General features: G+C 45.6%; 1 protein-coding gene across 3 annotated transcripts in view; it reads left to right on the top strand.

The window, feature by feature from the left end:
- Nucleotides 1–16,338, top strand: part of LOC146835075 (vitamin D3 hydroxylase-associated protein-like) — a 536,242-nt gene that overhangs the window by 202,753 nt on the left and 317,151 nt on the right. For all 3 annotated transcript variants that reach the window (XM_085602742.1, XM_085602743.1, XM_085602741.1), the window contains exon 2: nt 8,282–8,395. In XM_085602742.1, the coding sequence (XP_085458868.1) occupies nt 8,282–8,395 (114 nt within the window). The remainder of the gene's footprint in view (nt 1–8,281; nt 8,396–16,338) is intronic.

The raw sequence follows: 16,338 nt of genomic DNA, 5'->3' as shown, positions 1-16,338 counted from the left end.
AATAAATGAATACATTTTGCAATGTTGTTGGTTTAGATGTCGAAGCAGCATTTATGCATTTTCTAATTATTTATCTGTGTCTCATACTTGAATTTCTTGCAGCCCCACCCAATAATTATGATTATTTTCATCAGATATTTTAGTGCACCAGAAGATGTTTTATTGAAATAAGATTTATTGAGTGCTAATATCAAATTCCGTTCTTCAAGGATTGTGCCTTTAAAATTGTAGAACCTAATCTTGCTATCATCCTTTACACTTGCCTTCCTTCTTTTTAGAAGGGAGGTAAGTGTAAAGGATTCTTTTTCCCCCCATCCAATTTGTAAAGGAATTTATTGATAGTTTACGACTGCAATTACGGTCTCAAACCATTAATGAGGTAACAACCCTCAAACTGGGGTAGTAACTACTTTGTCTTTCCCTTTGGGAATCGTGTTGTAAGCTTAGCGGGGAAACGTTTTCCACGTGGAACACTTGTTTTTTAAAGCAGCACTGGTTCTTTTAAAGAACACAGTCTGCTTTGAAAAAAAAACAGTTTTCGAATGCAGTCATAGGGTTGGTGGCTGTCCCTTGCAGGCCACCATCCTTCTGATTACAGTCAATCACAGAGAATTGCATATGGGCAGCTGTCTAATAAATACTAATTGGGCCTGTCATTCTGCAACCCCCTGCGAGTCATTATTTTGTGAACTGACGGAACATTAAATAGGTTTGTTTTTACAATCCTATTCCATTCCCAATAAGTATGTACAGAATTTGTTTCCACTCTTTGAGAATGAAATAATGATACATTAGGACCCTTTCATAAGGAAATGGATGTTAATTGTGTTCCCGCCTGTGTTGCAATTCTACCTGGCGGTCAGTACCTGTTGAAATCTGCATAAGAAATAATAGCACACTTTAAGCTGTTTAGGCAGCAGCTGGGAAAATATTAAAATGTTTTACTATTTCCAAGGCCATTGGCCAAATAGTACTTGATTTTTTCAATTGAGCCAGCAGCCGGGTAAATATTGAAATTTCTTTGCTATTTGCCAGGCTACCAGCCAAATAATATATAATTTCAGCTATTTAACCAGTTGCCAGGTACATCATTAAGTTTTATTTTATTTTTTGCATTGCTGCTGGCCAAGTTGTACAGAATGACTGCTGTTTTGCCATCAGCCAGGTAACGAGTGAAGTTTATTTGCTGTTTCCTTGATTGCTGACCAAATAGTCCATAACTTCTGCTAATACTTCAGGTAAATGGTGAGGCTTCATTGTTATATGCACGGCTGCTAGCCAAACAGTGCGAAATCTCTACTTTTCAGCCAGAGCTGGGTAAATAGTGATGATGTTGTCCTGCTATTTGCATGTCTGCCAGCCAAACAGTGCTGAATCTGTATTATTAAGCCAGCAGCTGGGTAAATAGTAAACGTTTCTTCTACTCTCAAGGCCACCTGCCAAATAGTATATATTTCTACTATTTAGCCAGTGACCAGTAAATAGCAGAGAAAATTCAATATTTACCCTGTGGGCGATTAAATAGCCTTTTGGGATGGAAAAAGTATCTGCATGGTTAAAGACGTGTACCTCTGCCCTGAGTGCCCAGCTGTACGGTTGTATGGATCCCTAATGCAGATTTTGTTGTTGTTGTCATAGGCGAACATGGATCATGCATGTGCGCCATGACCTAGGCCTGTCTCATGGATTGTGGTCTTGTTGGACCCGGAGGGGCGCCCAATGCGCTACCCTCATAGTGGTGAAAGCACAAGCGTGGTGGTTGCAGCATACCATATAGTGATCAGTAGTTGTTTTTCTTTCTATCTGAAGACTTTGTGGTGTTGTGACGTGGGACTTGGAGTCCCAGTATTCAGCAGTATCAGGTGAAGGAGGAGCCTGCCCCAGTTGCCCCGCGCAGCGCTGTAAAAGTGCTATTCTTCTCCTGTGGCGCTGGGTGTGTTTGCGGGCTGCGCCGGGACCCATCCACGCCCATCAGCGACCGCAGGAGGCTGAGCTGGGCCTCCCCTCTTGGTTCTCTGACTTTTGGGGGCCAGGCTCCGGGCTGCCACCACTTCTTAGTTGACAAGTAAGGTACAGGAGACCCTTGGAACTACCAGAGGAGGCCGCACCCGAATCATCTCATGGAGGATTCTGGACTCAGGCTGGGGCATTGGCTAGGCACTCCTGTGCAGGTAGGGGAGCCCATTTACTTGTCTCTACATGAGGAGGCCGGCTCTCATGTTTTTTCTTTTTTATAATCCAAAGGTCTTGGGGCACCATTACGAAGGCGGGCGGACAAAGGCCGCCCGCCACAGTAACGGGATGCGCAATGTAAAAACTGCATGTTGTGCATGTGCATGCACAACGTAACAGGCACCGCGAGGTGCCTGCCACCTTGTGCATGCAAATGGCGGGGGTACCATGGGTACCACCCAAGTGCACGCCCCACCCCCCAACACCCCGGGGGCCCGCAACGGGACCCCAACACAGAAGACCGCATGCCCCAATGCTGCCATGGAAAGGCCAATTTCCGCCATCACAATAATATGGATGGCAGTGTCTTACAAACACCACCACCATATTATACATGTTTTCTGCCAGGTCGACGAGTTGACCAGCAAAAAAGCGTTGGACGGTCTTTCCGTCCGCAGCGGACCCCCCAGCCATCCGAATATGGCGGGGGATCTTTTAGGTATGGATGGCGGGCGGATCACCCCCGCCGGGCCAGCGGTGGCTACCACCGGCCCAGCGGGGGCGATCCGCCCGCCATCCTAATGGGGCCCTTAGTCTCCAGGCTCTTGGTATTTGTTCATTGTAGCACGGGTGTTCGCCTGATGTTCAGGTTTGGTACAAGGAGTGGTCTGAGCCTTTTTGTTTCTCTGTCACCGACCCCCAGTGCCTGCTGGTGATATCCCTCAAAGTCATTGACAGCTTAGAGGCTTTATCCTTTTTGGAAACCCTCAACCATATAATCTGTAGGACAAAGCTGGATAAAGCTGGGGGACGTTTGTTTGGGTTACCATAATGGGGAGACGTAGGCTTGTGGGATCCCTCGCCAAGGAGTCTGTGAATACAGCATCAACCATGGACGCTTTCCTGCAGTGGGTTGTAGGGGTTCTGGACAAAAAAAGCAAATTGGCTACAAGTCGACTCTCTCGATCACCTATATTCCTACCCTCCCAGAGTTCTCCTGTACGTCTACGCCCAGTATCTCCTGTAAAATCTCCTCTCCTGGCCCCGTGAATTTGGCTCCAATCATGAATGGGAGCATTTGCCTGTCTTCTCTAACCCCCCCTTGACTGGATTGTGCTCAGTCAACAACTTCTCGGACAGAGCATGCAGTTCTCGTTGTGGGGCTAGGAGTGGGGGGAAGAGCAAGGGCAAAGAGGAAGTGCCCCTCGATTGGGAACCATGCTAAGCGCTGGAAGAGTATTAGCTCGCACCTTAGTCCCCCAGTTCCCACTGCTGTGTTCAGCCCGGATGTGAGGATCCTGCTTGATGCTCTTAAGGTGTCCCGGTTAGCAGCTGTGGATCTTAAGTTAGATCCTTTTCTACATAGTTTATCAGCAATTGAGAATGATCCTAAGAAGCTGTCCTCATTACTGCAAGGTGACTCTCTCGCATTGCCCACCTGTTCTTGGTCCCAACAGCCTTGCCTTCCAGTAATCATCATAACATGCAGGAGCCTGACTTGAAGATTCTATCTAAGCCAGTGACTGAGGGTGTAACCCAGCGCATGTGCTATTTAGTGCCTACAGCATGTTCATCCATAGTGGTCCCAACTTTGGATAGGACATCTTCAATGGCAATCACCTCTAATGACTGGGTGTCTTCACGTCCTAAGCAGCACCAGAACTGAATTGTCACATCTAGGTCCAACATAACAACTGAAGGAAGTTCAGGGGGGACCAACTCGGGAGCATTCAGTAATTCCAACCAGAGACCTTGCACCTGCTACCTGAGTCTACTCCACTCGTAGGGGTTGTAGCTAACATCCTTCAACTTGCTCTGATTGCAAAGGAAGACTTTGACCAACTGAAGAATAAAGTTTTGTATTGGTTAAATTCCAACATTGCCTCAGGGTCACGTGTAGAAAGTCATATTATTATGCTCTGTAGTACCTGGGATGTGCACGCCTTTCTGGTCTGCATATGAAACACACCCATCAGGGTTTCTTACTCGACACTATTTTGTCTGATTTTGATCTAATGTTCGCTATGAATAAGTTGCCTCTGGACAAGACAGATGTTGCCCCCACTTTCACCGGGAGAAGGTGAGTCCTTCACAGATTTTTGTTGAACTTCTTTTTTACATAGATTTGGAACTTCCCCATTAGGGAAAGCATGTATAGTGACCACAACCCCAGTGTGCGTTTTGACCGTATGGCCCCAGGTAGCAAAACCAATCAAGGACGGATCAAGGGGGCCCCTGACGGCTGTGCTAGGAGGGAGGGGACTTAAGTGGGATCAGAATATACCGGACCAGTTCTATGAGTCCCTGTGTAATAGGGAGTTTGCCATCTGCCTAGACAGTGTGGCAAAACAGTCAGATATCTTGGTTGTGTTTTGAAGCATCTCTGGATTTATAGCCAATTTATTTTTGTGCCCAGGGTGGGCGTTCTTATCATTCAGGCCCTAGATGGTTTGACTCCAAGTGTTCTCACATCTCCAGGAACAGATCTCCAAGACTGACATTTTTTACTACCTGGGGTAGTGTTTGTTGTGGCCCGTAATTGGCGCCATCTGATAAGTTGAAATAAAGGGTATTTGGTCAGGGCGATTGCTGCTGTTTTTAACTTTGCTACCAGACTAGGAAGCAGACCAATTGGGGCACACCTACAGATCTATAAAGTTAAATGCATCTCAAAGGTTACCTATAGGAACAAGATCTGGGGCTATACTGAGCAGGTCAAATTACAACTTGTTGAAAACACTTTTTTGAGACGGATACTCTGCTTACAGCAGAGCATCTCATCCTTTGTAGTGAACGAAGAACTAGGGATGGCCTTTCTCTCTGATGTGTTGGCTTTTAGTCCCATATCGCTGTGGATGAAAATCGGGACTAAGAAGGAAAAAGCCCTTAGTAAGGAAATCTTACGGGTCTTTCCCTTTATCATACTAACCCTCTCTGTTGGCTTGAGTATGTGAGAGAATGTTTCATTGGTTTGGGAAGGGTAGACCAATTTGAGTGCCCAGAGGAAACCTGCAGTTGGGATATAATCTGCGTGAAGGCAAACTTTTTTTAAAACGTACGTGGGCCAGAGAAGAAGTGTAGTGTGTGTAGGTATTTTTTATTGAAAACTGTGTCATCAATTGAACATTATCTCATTTGTTTTAAAAGTATTCATGACCGTTTTCTATTCACAAGATTTCGATTGGACCTCTTTCACTATCTTTTAGCCCATCCTCGCGGTGCACACAGAGGGCAGTGCCTCCCACCCTGTGGCTGCGATGGAAAATCTCCACAGAATATGATGCACTTTTCAATGTTTTGTAGTTTGTGCGAGGCACCTAAAATGTCTTTTTTCATTCCTATTCTTAAAAAAGCAAGTTTTAGGCAGGTTAGACCCGCTTTTACCTTTTTACAACAGCTTTCAGGTCACTCAGTTTTGTATGTTCTTAGCTTTCTTAAGGGTTGCGATAAGGCTTAGGTCCAGCTGTGATTAGCCTTCATGGACAGTTATTGGTCACTGTGATAACATGATTTTGGTATTAACATGATCCACGTTTATAACTTTGTATTTTATGGGGTTGCGTTGGATGGTTTTACTGCACTTGAAGTAGTCCTTACTACCAACATTGTCTGACGATTCCATACACATCATGGACTCCTCAATCCTTGCCATAGCGTTTGGTTCCCATCCATGTACTCATCGGCCAATGACGGTCGTATTGCACTGCACTGTTGTTTCATGTATTAGATGGATTTTTTTATCATGTTTGTTTGACTTTGATGGTTTTCTTTGTAAAAAACGAAAAAAGTGTTGATGATCAGTAGAAGTGAGTAGGACCTTTTTACCCTGTGTCACTGGAGTGAGGCCTACAGGCTCACTCACTTTTTAACAGTTCTGCTGCTATGTTACACTTGTCCTACACCAGGTAGATATGGAGTGCTGTGTAGAGCAGGAGTAGTGACTCTGCGTTGGATGCCTGTATGCCTGGGAAGGGTACAGTAGAGAGAGACAGCAGTACTGTGTAGTACATGTGGGATTATCGCATGTGCTGAGTGAACGAATGCCAGCAAGGAATACATGACATGAAAGATGTAGTGCTGTTTTGGTCTAAGTATGCAGCACTTCATTTTCCTTTTGGTTAGGGTTGCATTACATAAATATCCGTAAGAAAGTGAAGAACTCAAGTGCTTCCCACTTAGTAGTAAATAGCATCACAAGGCAACAGGCATACAGCACACATTATAGTCACATACACCACATTTCCTTACAGCAACCACAGCATCAAAGGATGTACAGATGGCAAAGTGTTCAACACATAATCTATTCACTGCTGATATGCCAGGCAAAGGGAACCATATACTCTGAAACTAAATAGGCATGAACTCTGTTGCTACACGGCACCCAACTCTACATTAACCAGGTTCCATCCTGTAAACGTCCACATGTGCTAGGTGCGAATTGTGTGCCACCTTGAAGGATGGAGGCTGAAGAATACCTGAGTTTTAATCTGTTATTTGGCTGCTATTTCTTTCGAGGAGAGCAGGGGGCAGATAGATTCTCCACCAAATGTTAAATTGTTTAAATATTCCACCTCTGAATGGCTACATCCATTTCCACAGGGTATAGTAATCAATGTACATGTTGTTTAATCTCTATATTGCATACTATCTGGGAGTCTCCCAGAATAGAGGTGTTCTTGCTGGATGTCCAGATGCAGAAAGGCCTTGTGCTGCATATGAATGTTGCCCAGAGATTGAAGTGGATGAAATGGTGGGCATGACGTGCCCATACTTTTTTAATTTGCTAAAAACAGTTCCCCTACTTTTCTGAAAAGACAACAGTCCCGGGATGGTTATTTCCAGTAGTGTAAATGCTTCAGCTGAACTGTGAGGCAGGGAGTCTCCAGTCCTGTAAGAACAATGGCAGGCAGATGGCTAAACAAGAAACAAGCCCTCTTGCCAGGTTCCCTGCTACATGAAGGAAATGTAAATGTGCACAACTGGTAAATCTGCAAATGTAAAGGTTGCTTGGAAGCCGGTACTGATGTTAATTGATGGAATCACTTGAAGCTTTGTGATGACAAAGATTTATTCTTTTTGAGTGGTAGTGCAAGGGAGTTGCCAGCTGAGCTGTGAAGTGCACTTAGTTTTAAAAAAATGGACTACGTACAGTCTGGGTATCACTAATATCTATATTTTGGAAGCACCATTTTATCCTAAATTGTTTTGCACATTTTGTAGAAGTCTATCTTATACTGTGTGTAATGCAAATTTAAAATAATGACTAACATATTCACAGTGCTTTCTGTCACAGGCTGGGACCTCGCAGCACTAAAAATACACAGGTCACTATTTTCCATTGAACTAACCAAAATGTATTTCTATGGCTCTCTTTTTACACAGACACTGACCTCTGCAGGCATTAACAAACACAGGCTTCATAATGTACTATAGCGCATTTCCCACTGATTAACATAACTTTTTAAAATGTGTTCCTCATTTAAGCTGGCTGTTATTTTATATGTAGTTACTTGAAGGTAAAAGACCAAAAAGACTTGCAGAATATTTTGTTCTTTTAACTACACCTTTGACCCCTCCCCATTGCAGGCAGCATCACAGTTCCGATACTTTTTTAATGCACTTCGACTGCTGATCTTACCCCAAGTGTGACCCTTATAAACAGGTGCAAAAATAACAAGGTAATGGATGGGGTGCTTGAATTAATCTCAGCCACTGGCAGTCGCTCGGCTGCATCCCAATCCCTCATTTTTCACCCACCATGCCACCTCCGTTTGGACCAAGCCATTTGCAAATCAGTCTTGACTCTGTTCCTTATGCTAGATGAAGTCCTCTCTGAACTGGAACACAAGCAACCTAGGACCGGTTTTACCTTTGTTATGGGCTCTTCAGCCGGGTATAGCTTGGTTCCAGTGGCACAGTGAGCCCGAAACCCACATCCTCCCAAACACATCATTTCACGGATTATAAAACCAAGGGAGCCTGTCAGGAATATTGAACTGTGCCCATATCTGGTACTTTAGAAAAAGCATCAAACCTTATGTGTAAGATTAACCGATATAGCACATGTATCATAAACCTTTTTTCTTTGTGTCCATTATTTTTCTTTCAGCATCCTCCGCAAGAGGCAGAGTCCATCCTTTCATTATCCCTTTCGCAGCTGGCTGAAAAGCTCAAGAACGGATCCCTCTCTCCGGAAAGCGTTCTTTACACCTACATTGAAAAGGTCAGAATAATTGTGTTTTACCATATGAACTTTGAAACATGTATTCAGCTACCGGCTGGTGCAAATTCTGTTTGAAGGATGACAAATTAACTTTTCCCTTTAACTCCTCAACATTTTGCATATTACACATGGTGACTCTCGTTTTTTTGTTGGATTACCCCATTGGACCAAAAATGCATGATCCAAATGCATGGTGTGCTTAACAAATTTATCAGCACACACACATCTGTGCAAGGCACATATCTATCAATATATGTATGTTGTATAGTATTAAACTAGGTAATAACAGAAAATGTATGTGATTGGGGTTTTACTGTGAGCAGTGCAGAAGAGGGCTACTAGGGAAGGAGGAGAGCTGGCATACTGCATCATGTGCAGTGATTTACAGTAGAAAAGGGATCTGGGGGAGCCTAACTGGGAAGGTTAAGCAGAAAGGGGTGGTGGCAGAGCTCTAGGTGGGGCATGGTTGGGGGCACTTTTGAGGAGTAGTCCAGAACTGGATAATTACCTTGTGGGGTGGTATTACTTAACAAGACTGGTCTAAAGCTTCTTGCACAAATGGAGAAGGATCGAAGCTTGCTAGACTTGGGCTAGGATGGTGTTCCAGATCTTAGGATTCTGGTTAGAGAATGCCTATTGTCATGACTGCTTCCTTATTATCACTCTGGAGTTGCTGCTGCATGCTGCGTGTACACCACAGGGGTCTTGAATCTTGGCCACCAGGTGTTGTGGTGTCCGAGTTGGCTGTCTTGTTGACAATGCTGCTGGCCTCGATAGTGACCCATCCATTGAATACCACTGGAGTCCTTTGTGAGTATATGTGGTTTTGTTGTATTTGTTGAGACATTTCATGAGGCATGCAAAGAGTGAAGAAAACTCTCTTCTGGGGACTCTGGCGGATTTCAAGGATGCTAGTCAACATAGCATTGCTTCATTTGAGATTTGAAAGAACCAGAGACTGGGTGGATGCTCTAAGGGCATTCTCATGGTAGGAAGGAATCAATTCTGCAAACCTACCAGTTGTTGCCAGGTATGTGTCGTTTTCATCTTGTGATCAAGTTTGAGCCCTCAATCTGATGTTGGTGTCAATGTAGAAGCCCTTGGACTTGGTGTTGTCAACGAGTCAGAGTGAAGTCATCAAGAGTAATCTCGGTTTGGCATCGGACCAACTTTTGTTGAAAAAGTGAAACTTCAGCATTAAAAGCTGTGGCATAAATCAATAGAGGTGGTTTTATGACAGATGTATTCAACATAAAAATTATAATGTAGAACTGCCCTCCCTCACCTCAATTGTTTATACTAGGGCTAGTGCAGCTGGCGGCTGCTACATCACATCTGTATATGATCAATGGTATCAAGGATGTTGCTGGTAAGTTGAAGATCCAGGCTCTATTTAGATAATATTCTCTCCCTAAACCACCTGAAGAATATATCCCATAACTCCTACACTTGAGAACACTGTGCTCATATTTTTCTGGACATAGTGAAAAGTTTCCACTTATTGCTCAAAAACTGATGTAATGGTGAAATCAGATTTTTGATAATTCTAGCTGAAAAGTAACTTTATAAACATGTACTTTGGGATGCCTGATTCAATACTGGCTTAAAGCCAGTTCTGCCTCTAAATACACATTCCTGGCTGGAGTTAACTATCTTGCTCTCCAGAAGATATTTCATGCCCTTTAGGCCAGGAAATCAAGGATGTTGTCAACAACTGCCTTCTTAGGCGGGATTAGCCATTTGGGAGGTCTGCAGAACAGCTGGCAAATTAAAGGACAGTTTTAACTCTCCTTCTTTTGACTTGATCCTAGATGGGGATGAAAGTATTTGGTCTAGTTCATTCCCAGAGCCCGGATGGACCCTTTGGGGCAAATGTATTAAAAAGTGATTCAATTAAATGCTCCCCTGCTTTGCATCAAGTGGTGAGAGTAGGGCACAACCATATCTACTGAAATATTGCTCTGTTTTTCTCTCTCCCTGTGCTAGAGCGCTTTAGGCTGCCTTGTGCCAATTCACACACCCTTGCACAACAGTACAAGGTTGATTTTGGGGTGTCAAGCCGTGGCGCGTGCAGGTAAGAGTGGTGAGGCCGGGTGGGGGTGATTTCGACAAATGTTGACAAGGGAAAATTAATTATTTATTAAATTTTTCCTGGGGGTCATCTGTCGAATTACCCCCCCAACCCGGCCTCACCGCTCTTACCTGCACACGCAGGGGCTTTTTGTCAAGCTAAGGTTTTGTACTGGAAGGGTACTCTTGCAGTACAAAATACTATGCTTTGACATAGTTAAGAAGTGTTCTAACTTTTTATGTGTGCTGTACGTTACAGCACACATGCAAATTTAGAAACTTGGAAAGAAAAGAAAACTTTTCTAAGAGGTTACACTTGCCGTGAGGAGGTGTACGTTTATGACGCAAATCTCTGTCTAACCTTTTTAGGATGTTGGGATTATGCATCAAAACGTATGGGTAGTTACATGGAAATGCCCATAAAGCACAAACCATGTGCTCCCTACACGTTACTTTGAGGCAACTTTTTTGCATTTTGCACTGATTTATGTCACATATGCCTCACAAATCTACTCAAAAAGGTTGATAAATGTGGCCTTCGGCTCTAACCTCAAAAGAAGGTAGAATCAGTTGAGATCCTGACTGAGGGAAGGTGACCTCATTTAAATAAGGGTAGCTAGGGATCTGCCTGGAACCCTTGCAGCTTGCAGAGAGCAGAAGGATTCAGGCATCTTAAATTTAGTGGTTCTGAGATTTAGCGAAGAGGAAGTGCTGAAGAAAGATATGGGGATAGGATGAAAAGTAGCCAGGACTAGAAAACAACAATACTCCCATCATTGGACAGTGTATTGGGTTAGACTGATACCTAACCCCAGCTCCTCTGAACATTCCTGGATGTGGGAAGGCTCCTATTGAAGAACAAGGTCCTGCTGGAAGGAAGACTACTCATGACTTCTTCCTGGCACCCAGGACCTGAACTGCTCTCCAAAAGTCAGGTGGCTGGCCTCTTGTTTGCCTGCTTAAGGAACACAAAAAACAGAATGATTCTTGACTCCTCCAAAGGGCCCAGCTGATTTGAGGACTGGCCCCTCCAGTAGACATTTTTGGAGTAGGGTCTGGCACCTAGAAGCCTGCTTAGAGGACCTAAGGGCTCAAGGGTTGATCAGAAGGAACTTTCCCAGCAGTTGGGGGAAAAGTGGGACTAAGAAATATTTTGACCTCAGGAGTACTAGGGCCCGGTTCTGAGACTTGCCCAGGAGGTTGCACCAAAGTGGTCAAGAAAATCAGGTTTGTGCTGCTTTAAGCATTTTGATGCACAGAAAACCCATCCAGTGGGACCTACTGGTGATGATTTCTGGTCTCATGGAGCCCTGCTCAGGTACAGCTTCTACCTTTGTCTGGCTGGAGGAATTTGAGAGCTAAAAAAGGGATTAAGTCTGAAGGTAAAACCTGGGTGTTCACAGCTCCCCACCGGTGGGTAGACACCTGGGTTGGCGAATGTAGCGCTTGTGGAGGAGTTGGTACAGTTGTCTTTGGGGAGCAGACAGAGGTTACCCTAGTGTCCCTAGGGGAAAAGGAGATGGTGCCAAAAACCCACATGCCCATATGCTTATGCATAGGCAGTGGACCATCACCAATGGGCAATGGGTAGAGGCTCTGAGAGAAGCAGAAGCCAGCATGACTACTGTATTCCCTAACAAATTCTCCAAATCATAGTTGCGAGCAATCGTGAGAGTCATTTACCAGTAGCTCTGGTTGTCTTTGAGTGGGATGGGATGGGGGTCTCAGGTTCTTAAAAGGTAGAATGTCTGATAGGCAAGGACCAGGAGCAAACTCTCTTGAGGGAGTTAGAGCTCAGGTCACACTTGGAGATGTTGGAACTGCCTGAATGGGTCTGTATGGCCACAAGGCCCATGGCTGCCCGGGTAGGGAGTCAAGGGCACCTGAAGCCTGGAACAATGGCCCAGCAGCTTCCAAGAAGAGCAAGGGCAAGGGGCACTGCAAACCTGCCCCAAAAGCTCCAGCGGTCCATGCTGACTGGGAACCTCAGGAGGATGCGTCTTGACCTACCGGGGAGGACATTGTCATCCTTGGTGACCTGCCTGAGCTTGCTGGATGGCAAGATGCTCCTTGGCCTACCGGGGAGGACATTGCCATCCTGCGTGACCTGTCTGAGCTTTCTGGATGGTAAGTAGAGGGTGGGTTCACTAGGGAGGAATTCCTGCGAAGTGCAGAAAGAGAGTCCCACTCTAGAGGGCTTGAGGCGGCAAGGTGAGGCCCAGACAGCAGGGGAGTGCAAAAACAGTTGATGGAAAGAATGCAGAACAATGTCATACATTCACCCCAGTACAGAGATCTGGACCTAAATCCATCGTTTTTTTGCTCACCATGCCATTCCAGGTTGAACCCAGCCATATGCAAATCAGTCTTGACCCTGTGCCTCATGGGAACAGTCCAGCCCGAACTGCCAAGCCAGGTCCTCCCTGGACTGGAAACAAGCATCCTAGGACCGGTTTCAGGGTTTCACCCCTCTTCAGCCCGGATAGCTTGATTCCAGTGGCATGAAGAGCACGGGACCCACGTCTGGGCATACCCGTCCCACTCGGGGCGACAAATGCAAAAACAACAGTTGGTGGACAGAATGCAGAACAATGTCATACATTCACCCCAGTACAGAGATCTGGTTGGAGAGCACGGCTGAAAAAAGGTGAAACCCTGAAACCGGTCCTAGGATGCTTGTTTCCGGTCCAGGGAGGACCTGGCTTGGCAGTTCGGGCTGGACTGTGCCCATGAGGCTCAGGGTCAAGACTGATTTGCATATGGCGAAGTCTAAACTGGGATGGCATGGTGAGCAAAAGAATGATGGACTTAACCCAGATCTCTTCACTGGGAGTGAATGTTTTGATTTGTTCTGCATTCCGTCCATCAATTGTGTGTCTGTTGCCAGACAGCAGGGGATGCCTCTGGAGATCACCTTATGTTTTGGGAGAGTGACCTCTCAAAAGACACACCCAGGATCTGGGGCAGCCAGTGTGCTGGTGGTCCCTCATTGTTACACAACCTTATTACTTGGGTGGCTCATGACATCCCCCTGGCAGGACATCTAGGGCAAGACCAGAGCTTCACGAGGCTTTTTGCCTGCTTCTGTTGGCCTAGATGAATATGGCCTCATATGCATTCTGTAGGTCCTGTGTCATTTATCAGGCCAGTGGGAAGTCAGCAAAAAAGCTTAAGGCCCCCCCCCCCAACCGATTACCTGTTGTTGGCTTTCCCTTTGAGAGGATGGGCATCAACATTGTTGGTCCCTTGGACCCCAAGACCACTTTAGGGAATGGGTTCATCCAGGTCTTGGTGGACCATGCCAACCCGTTACCCAGAGGCCCATCCCTCTGAGGTCGGTGACTGCACCTGCAGTGCCCAGCACCCTGATGGGGATTTTTACCCATGTCGGGTTCCCCAAAAAGGTAGTGTCTGATAGAGGCACTAACTTCATGTCAGCGTACATGAAGTCCATGTGGGATGAGTTTGGAGTGACTTACAAGTTCTCCACACCCTGTCACCCCAAACGAATGGGGTTGTGGAGAGATTCAACAAGACCTTTAAAGTAATTAATTGGGACATTCTACTGCCATGCCTTCTCTTTGCCTTGCCTATATAAGGGGATTGGGTTTAGGCCCTTCAAACTCCTCTATGGCCACCCTGTTGAGGGACCTCTCAGTCTTGTCAGGGAGATGTGGGAGCAAGCTCTAGGGAAACCCCCTCAGGATGTGGTCAGCTACATGCTGGCACTCTGCAACCAGATGCATTGCTTCTGAAAAAAGGCAAAAGCAATCTTGAAGACAGGCAAGAAGTCCTGAAACTCCAGTATGACCAGAAGGCCACTCTGGTGGAGTTTCACCCTGGTTAGAAGGTGTGCGTTATGGAGCCTGTGGAGCCCCAAGCTCTCCAGGATTGCTGGATATGCCCTTATGAGGTGAAGGAGCAGAAGTGGGAGTCCCATAGAAACCCTTTAAGCATGCTCAACATAAAGCACCTCAATCCCCTCTTTGAGAGGTCTGAAGTCCATATGCTGAGAGGTTGGTCAACAGAGTCCTGGCTTGGAAGGAAGCATTCTTATCATCATTATCATCAGCATTTGTAGAGCGCCTGGTTACACCAACGGTGTGTCCCCGCGCTGAGCAGAATCTCAGAAATGACACGAGATAGGTAGGCGAGCCCTAGATGTCCTGTTTCAAGGTCTTTTCTGGTTTATAGGTGGGAAAAAGCCAAGTTTTCAGCCTTTTCCTAAAGGCAGCGTCACATGGCTCTTTCCTCAAATCCATTGGTAGTGAATTTCAATGTTTTGCTGCCAGATATTTGAAAGAGCAGCCTCCTAGCCTGGCCTTCCTATATCTGGTTACTATTACCAATGATTTTCCTTCGGATCATAGGCTTCTATTGGGGGTGTAAGGTGTAATCATGTCTTGTAGATAACTTGGGCATTCTGTGCCATCTACCTGGATGATATATACCTGGGAGGAACACCTGTATCACCTCCAGGAGGTGATTCAGGCTCTGCAGCAGGTTGACCTGATGCTCAAGGCCAGTAAGTGACAGATAAGGCATGGTTCAGTGGCGTATTTGGGCCACATGGTGAAAGGGGGCAAGGTGCAGCCCCTCCAGGCCAAGACGGTCCTGGCCTGGCATCCCCCTAAACATAGACTGAAGTGAGGGCCTTCCTGGGCCTCGCAGGATACCATATGAGGTTTGTTCAGGGATATGGCACCTTGTTGTCAACTTAGCAGAGCTAACTTTTAAGAAGCAGCCCAGAAAAGTGATCTGGACAGAGGCCTGCCAGAAAGCCTTTGACATTCTCAAGGAGGCCATGTGTACAGCGCCTCTACTCAAAGCTCCTAACTTCTCTAAGGAGTTTATTGTGCAGACAGATGCTTCATGGCATAGGGGCTGTCTGTGCACAGTTAAATGAAGAGGGCCTAGACCAACCGGTCGCTTTCATTAGCAGGAGGTTACTTCCCCTGGAACAGAGGTGGAGTGCGATTGAAAGGGAGGTCTTTGATGTGGTCTGGGCCTTGGAGAAGCTGAGACCACGCCTGTTTGGGACTCACTCCCTGGTTCAGACAGCCCACAGGCCCCTCAGGTGCAAATAAAGGGTGAAAATCCAAAACTCCTTAAAGGAAATGAACTTTACTGTGGAACACCGTCTCTGAGTCAGACCACGCCAATGCTGATGGTCTATCCAGGTTTTTCCACCATAGCGATAAGATTTTTCAAGTGGTTGGGTAGTTCTTCCCACTTTGAGCTGGGGGCATACATGTTAGACCAGTCAGCTGTGGGGTTGTCTTCCCCCAAACTGTATACCTTCCCCCTCCATTTTTGCTGATCTAATTTTCGCTGGCTTTGGGATTCTGCACACTTTACCACTGTTAACAAGTGCTAAAGTGTATTTGCTCACTCCTTTACACATAGTAATATTGGCGTATCCCCAATTGGCATATTTAATTTACTTATAATTCCAGAGGAAAGTGGTACCACGTGTACCCAAATTAAATGCTGCTAGTGGGTCCGCAGCGCTGATTTTGACGTGTCTTAGGCCTGCCACTGCACCCTGTGTGTGCAGTTTTAATCTTCCATTTCGGCCTGGCAAAATAAACCTTTTGCCAGGCCCAAACCTTCCTTTATAATATATATGTCATCCATAGGGTATGTTCTAAACAGCCCAGAGGGCGGGTTCATTGTATTTAAAAAGTTGGACATGTACCGTTTAGGTTTTACATCTCCTGGTAGTGAAAAACTATTACATTTTATTTTTCACTACTGCAATGCCTGCCTCTCTCATAGGATTAAGTTGGAGTTACCTTATTGCAGTAAATAATTTCCAAATGGGAAAAGGTGATCAGTTCATGTTTGACGTCTTTGGAATTGTAATGAAAAAT

Source organism: Triturus cristatus, chromosome 4_2 (genome assembly GCF_964204655.1).
Source record: "Triturus cristatus chromosome 4_2, aTriCri1.1, whole genome shotgun sequence".
In the NCBI taxonomy this organism is placed as follows: Eukaryota; Metazoa; Chordata; class Amphibia; order Caudata; family Salamandridae; genus Triturus; species Triturus cristatus.
This window is presented reverse-complemented; position numbering and strand designations above follow the sequence as displayed.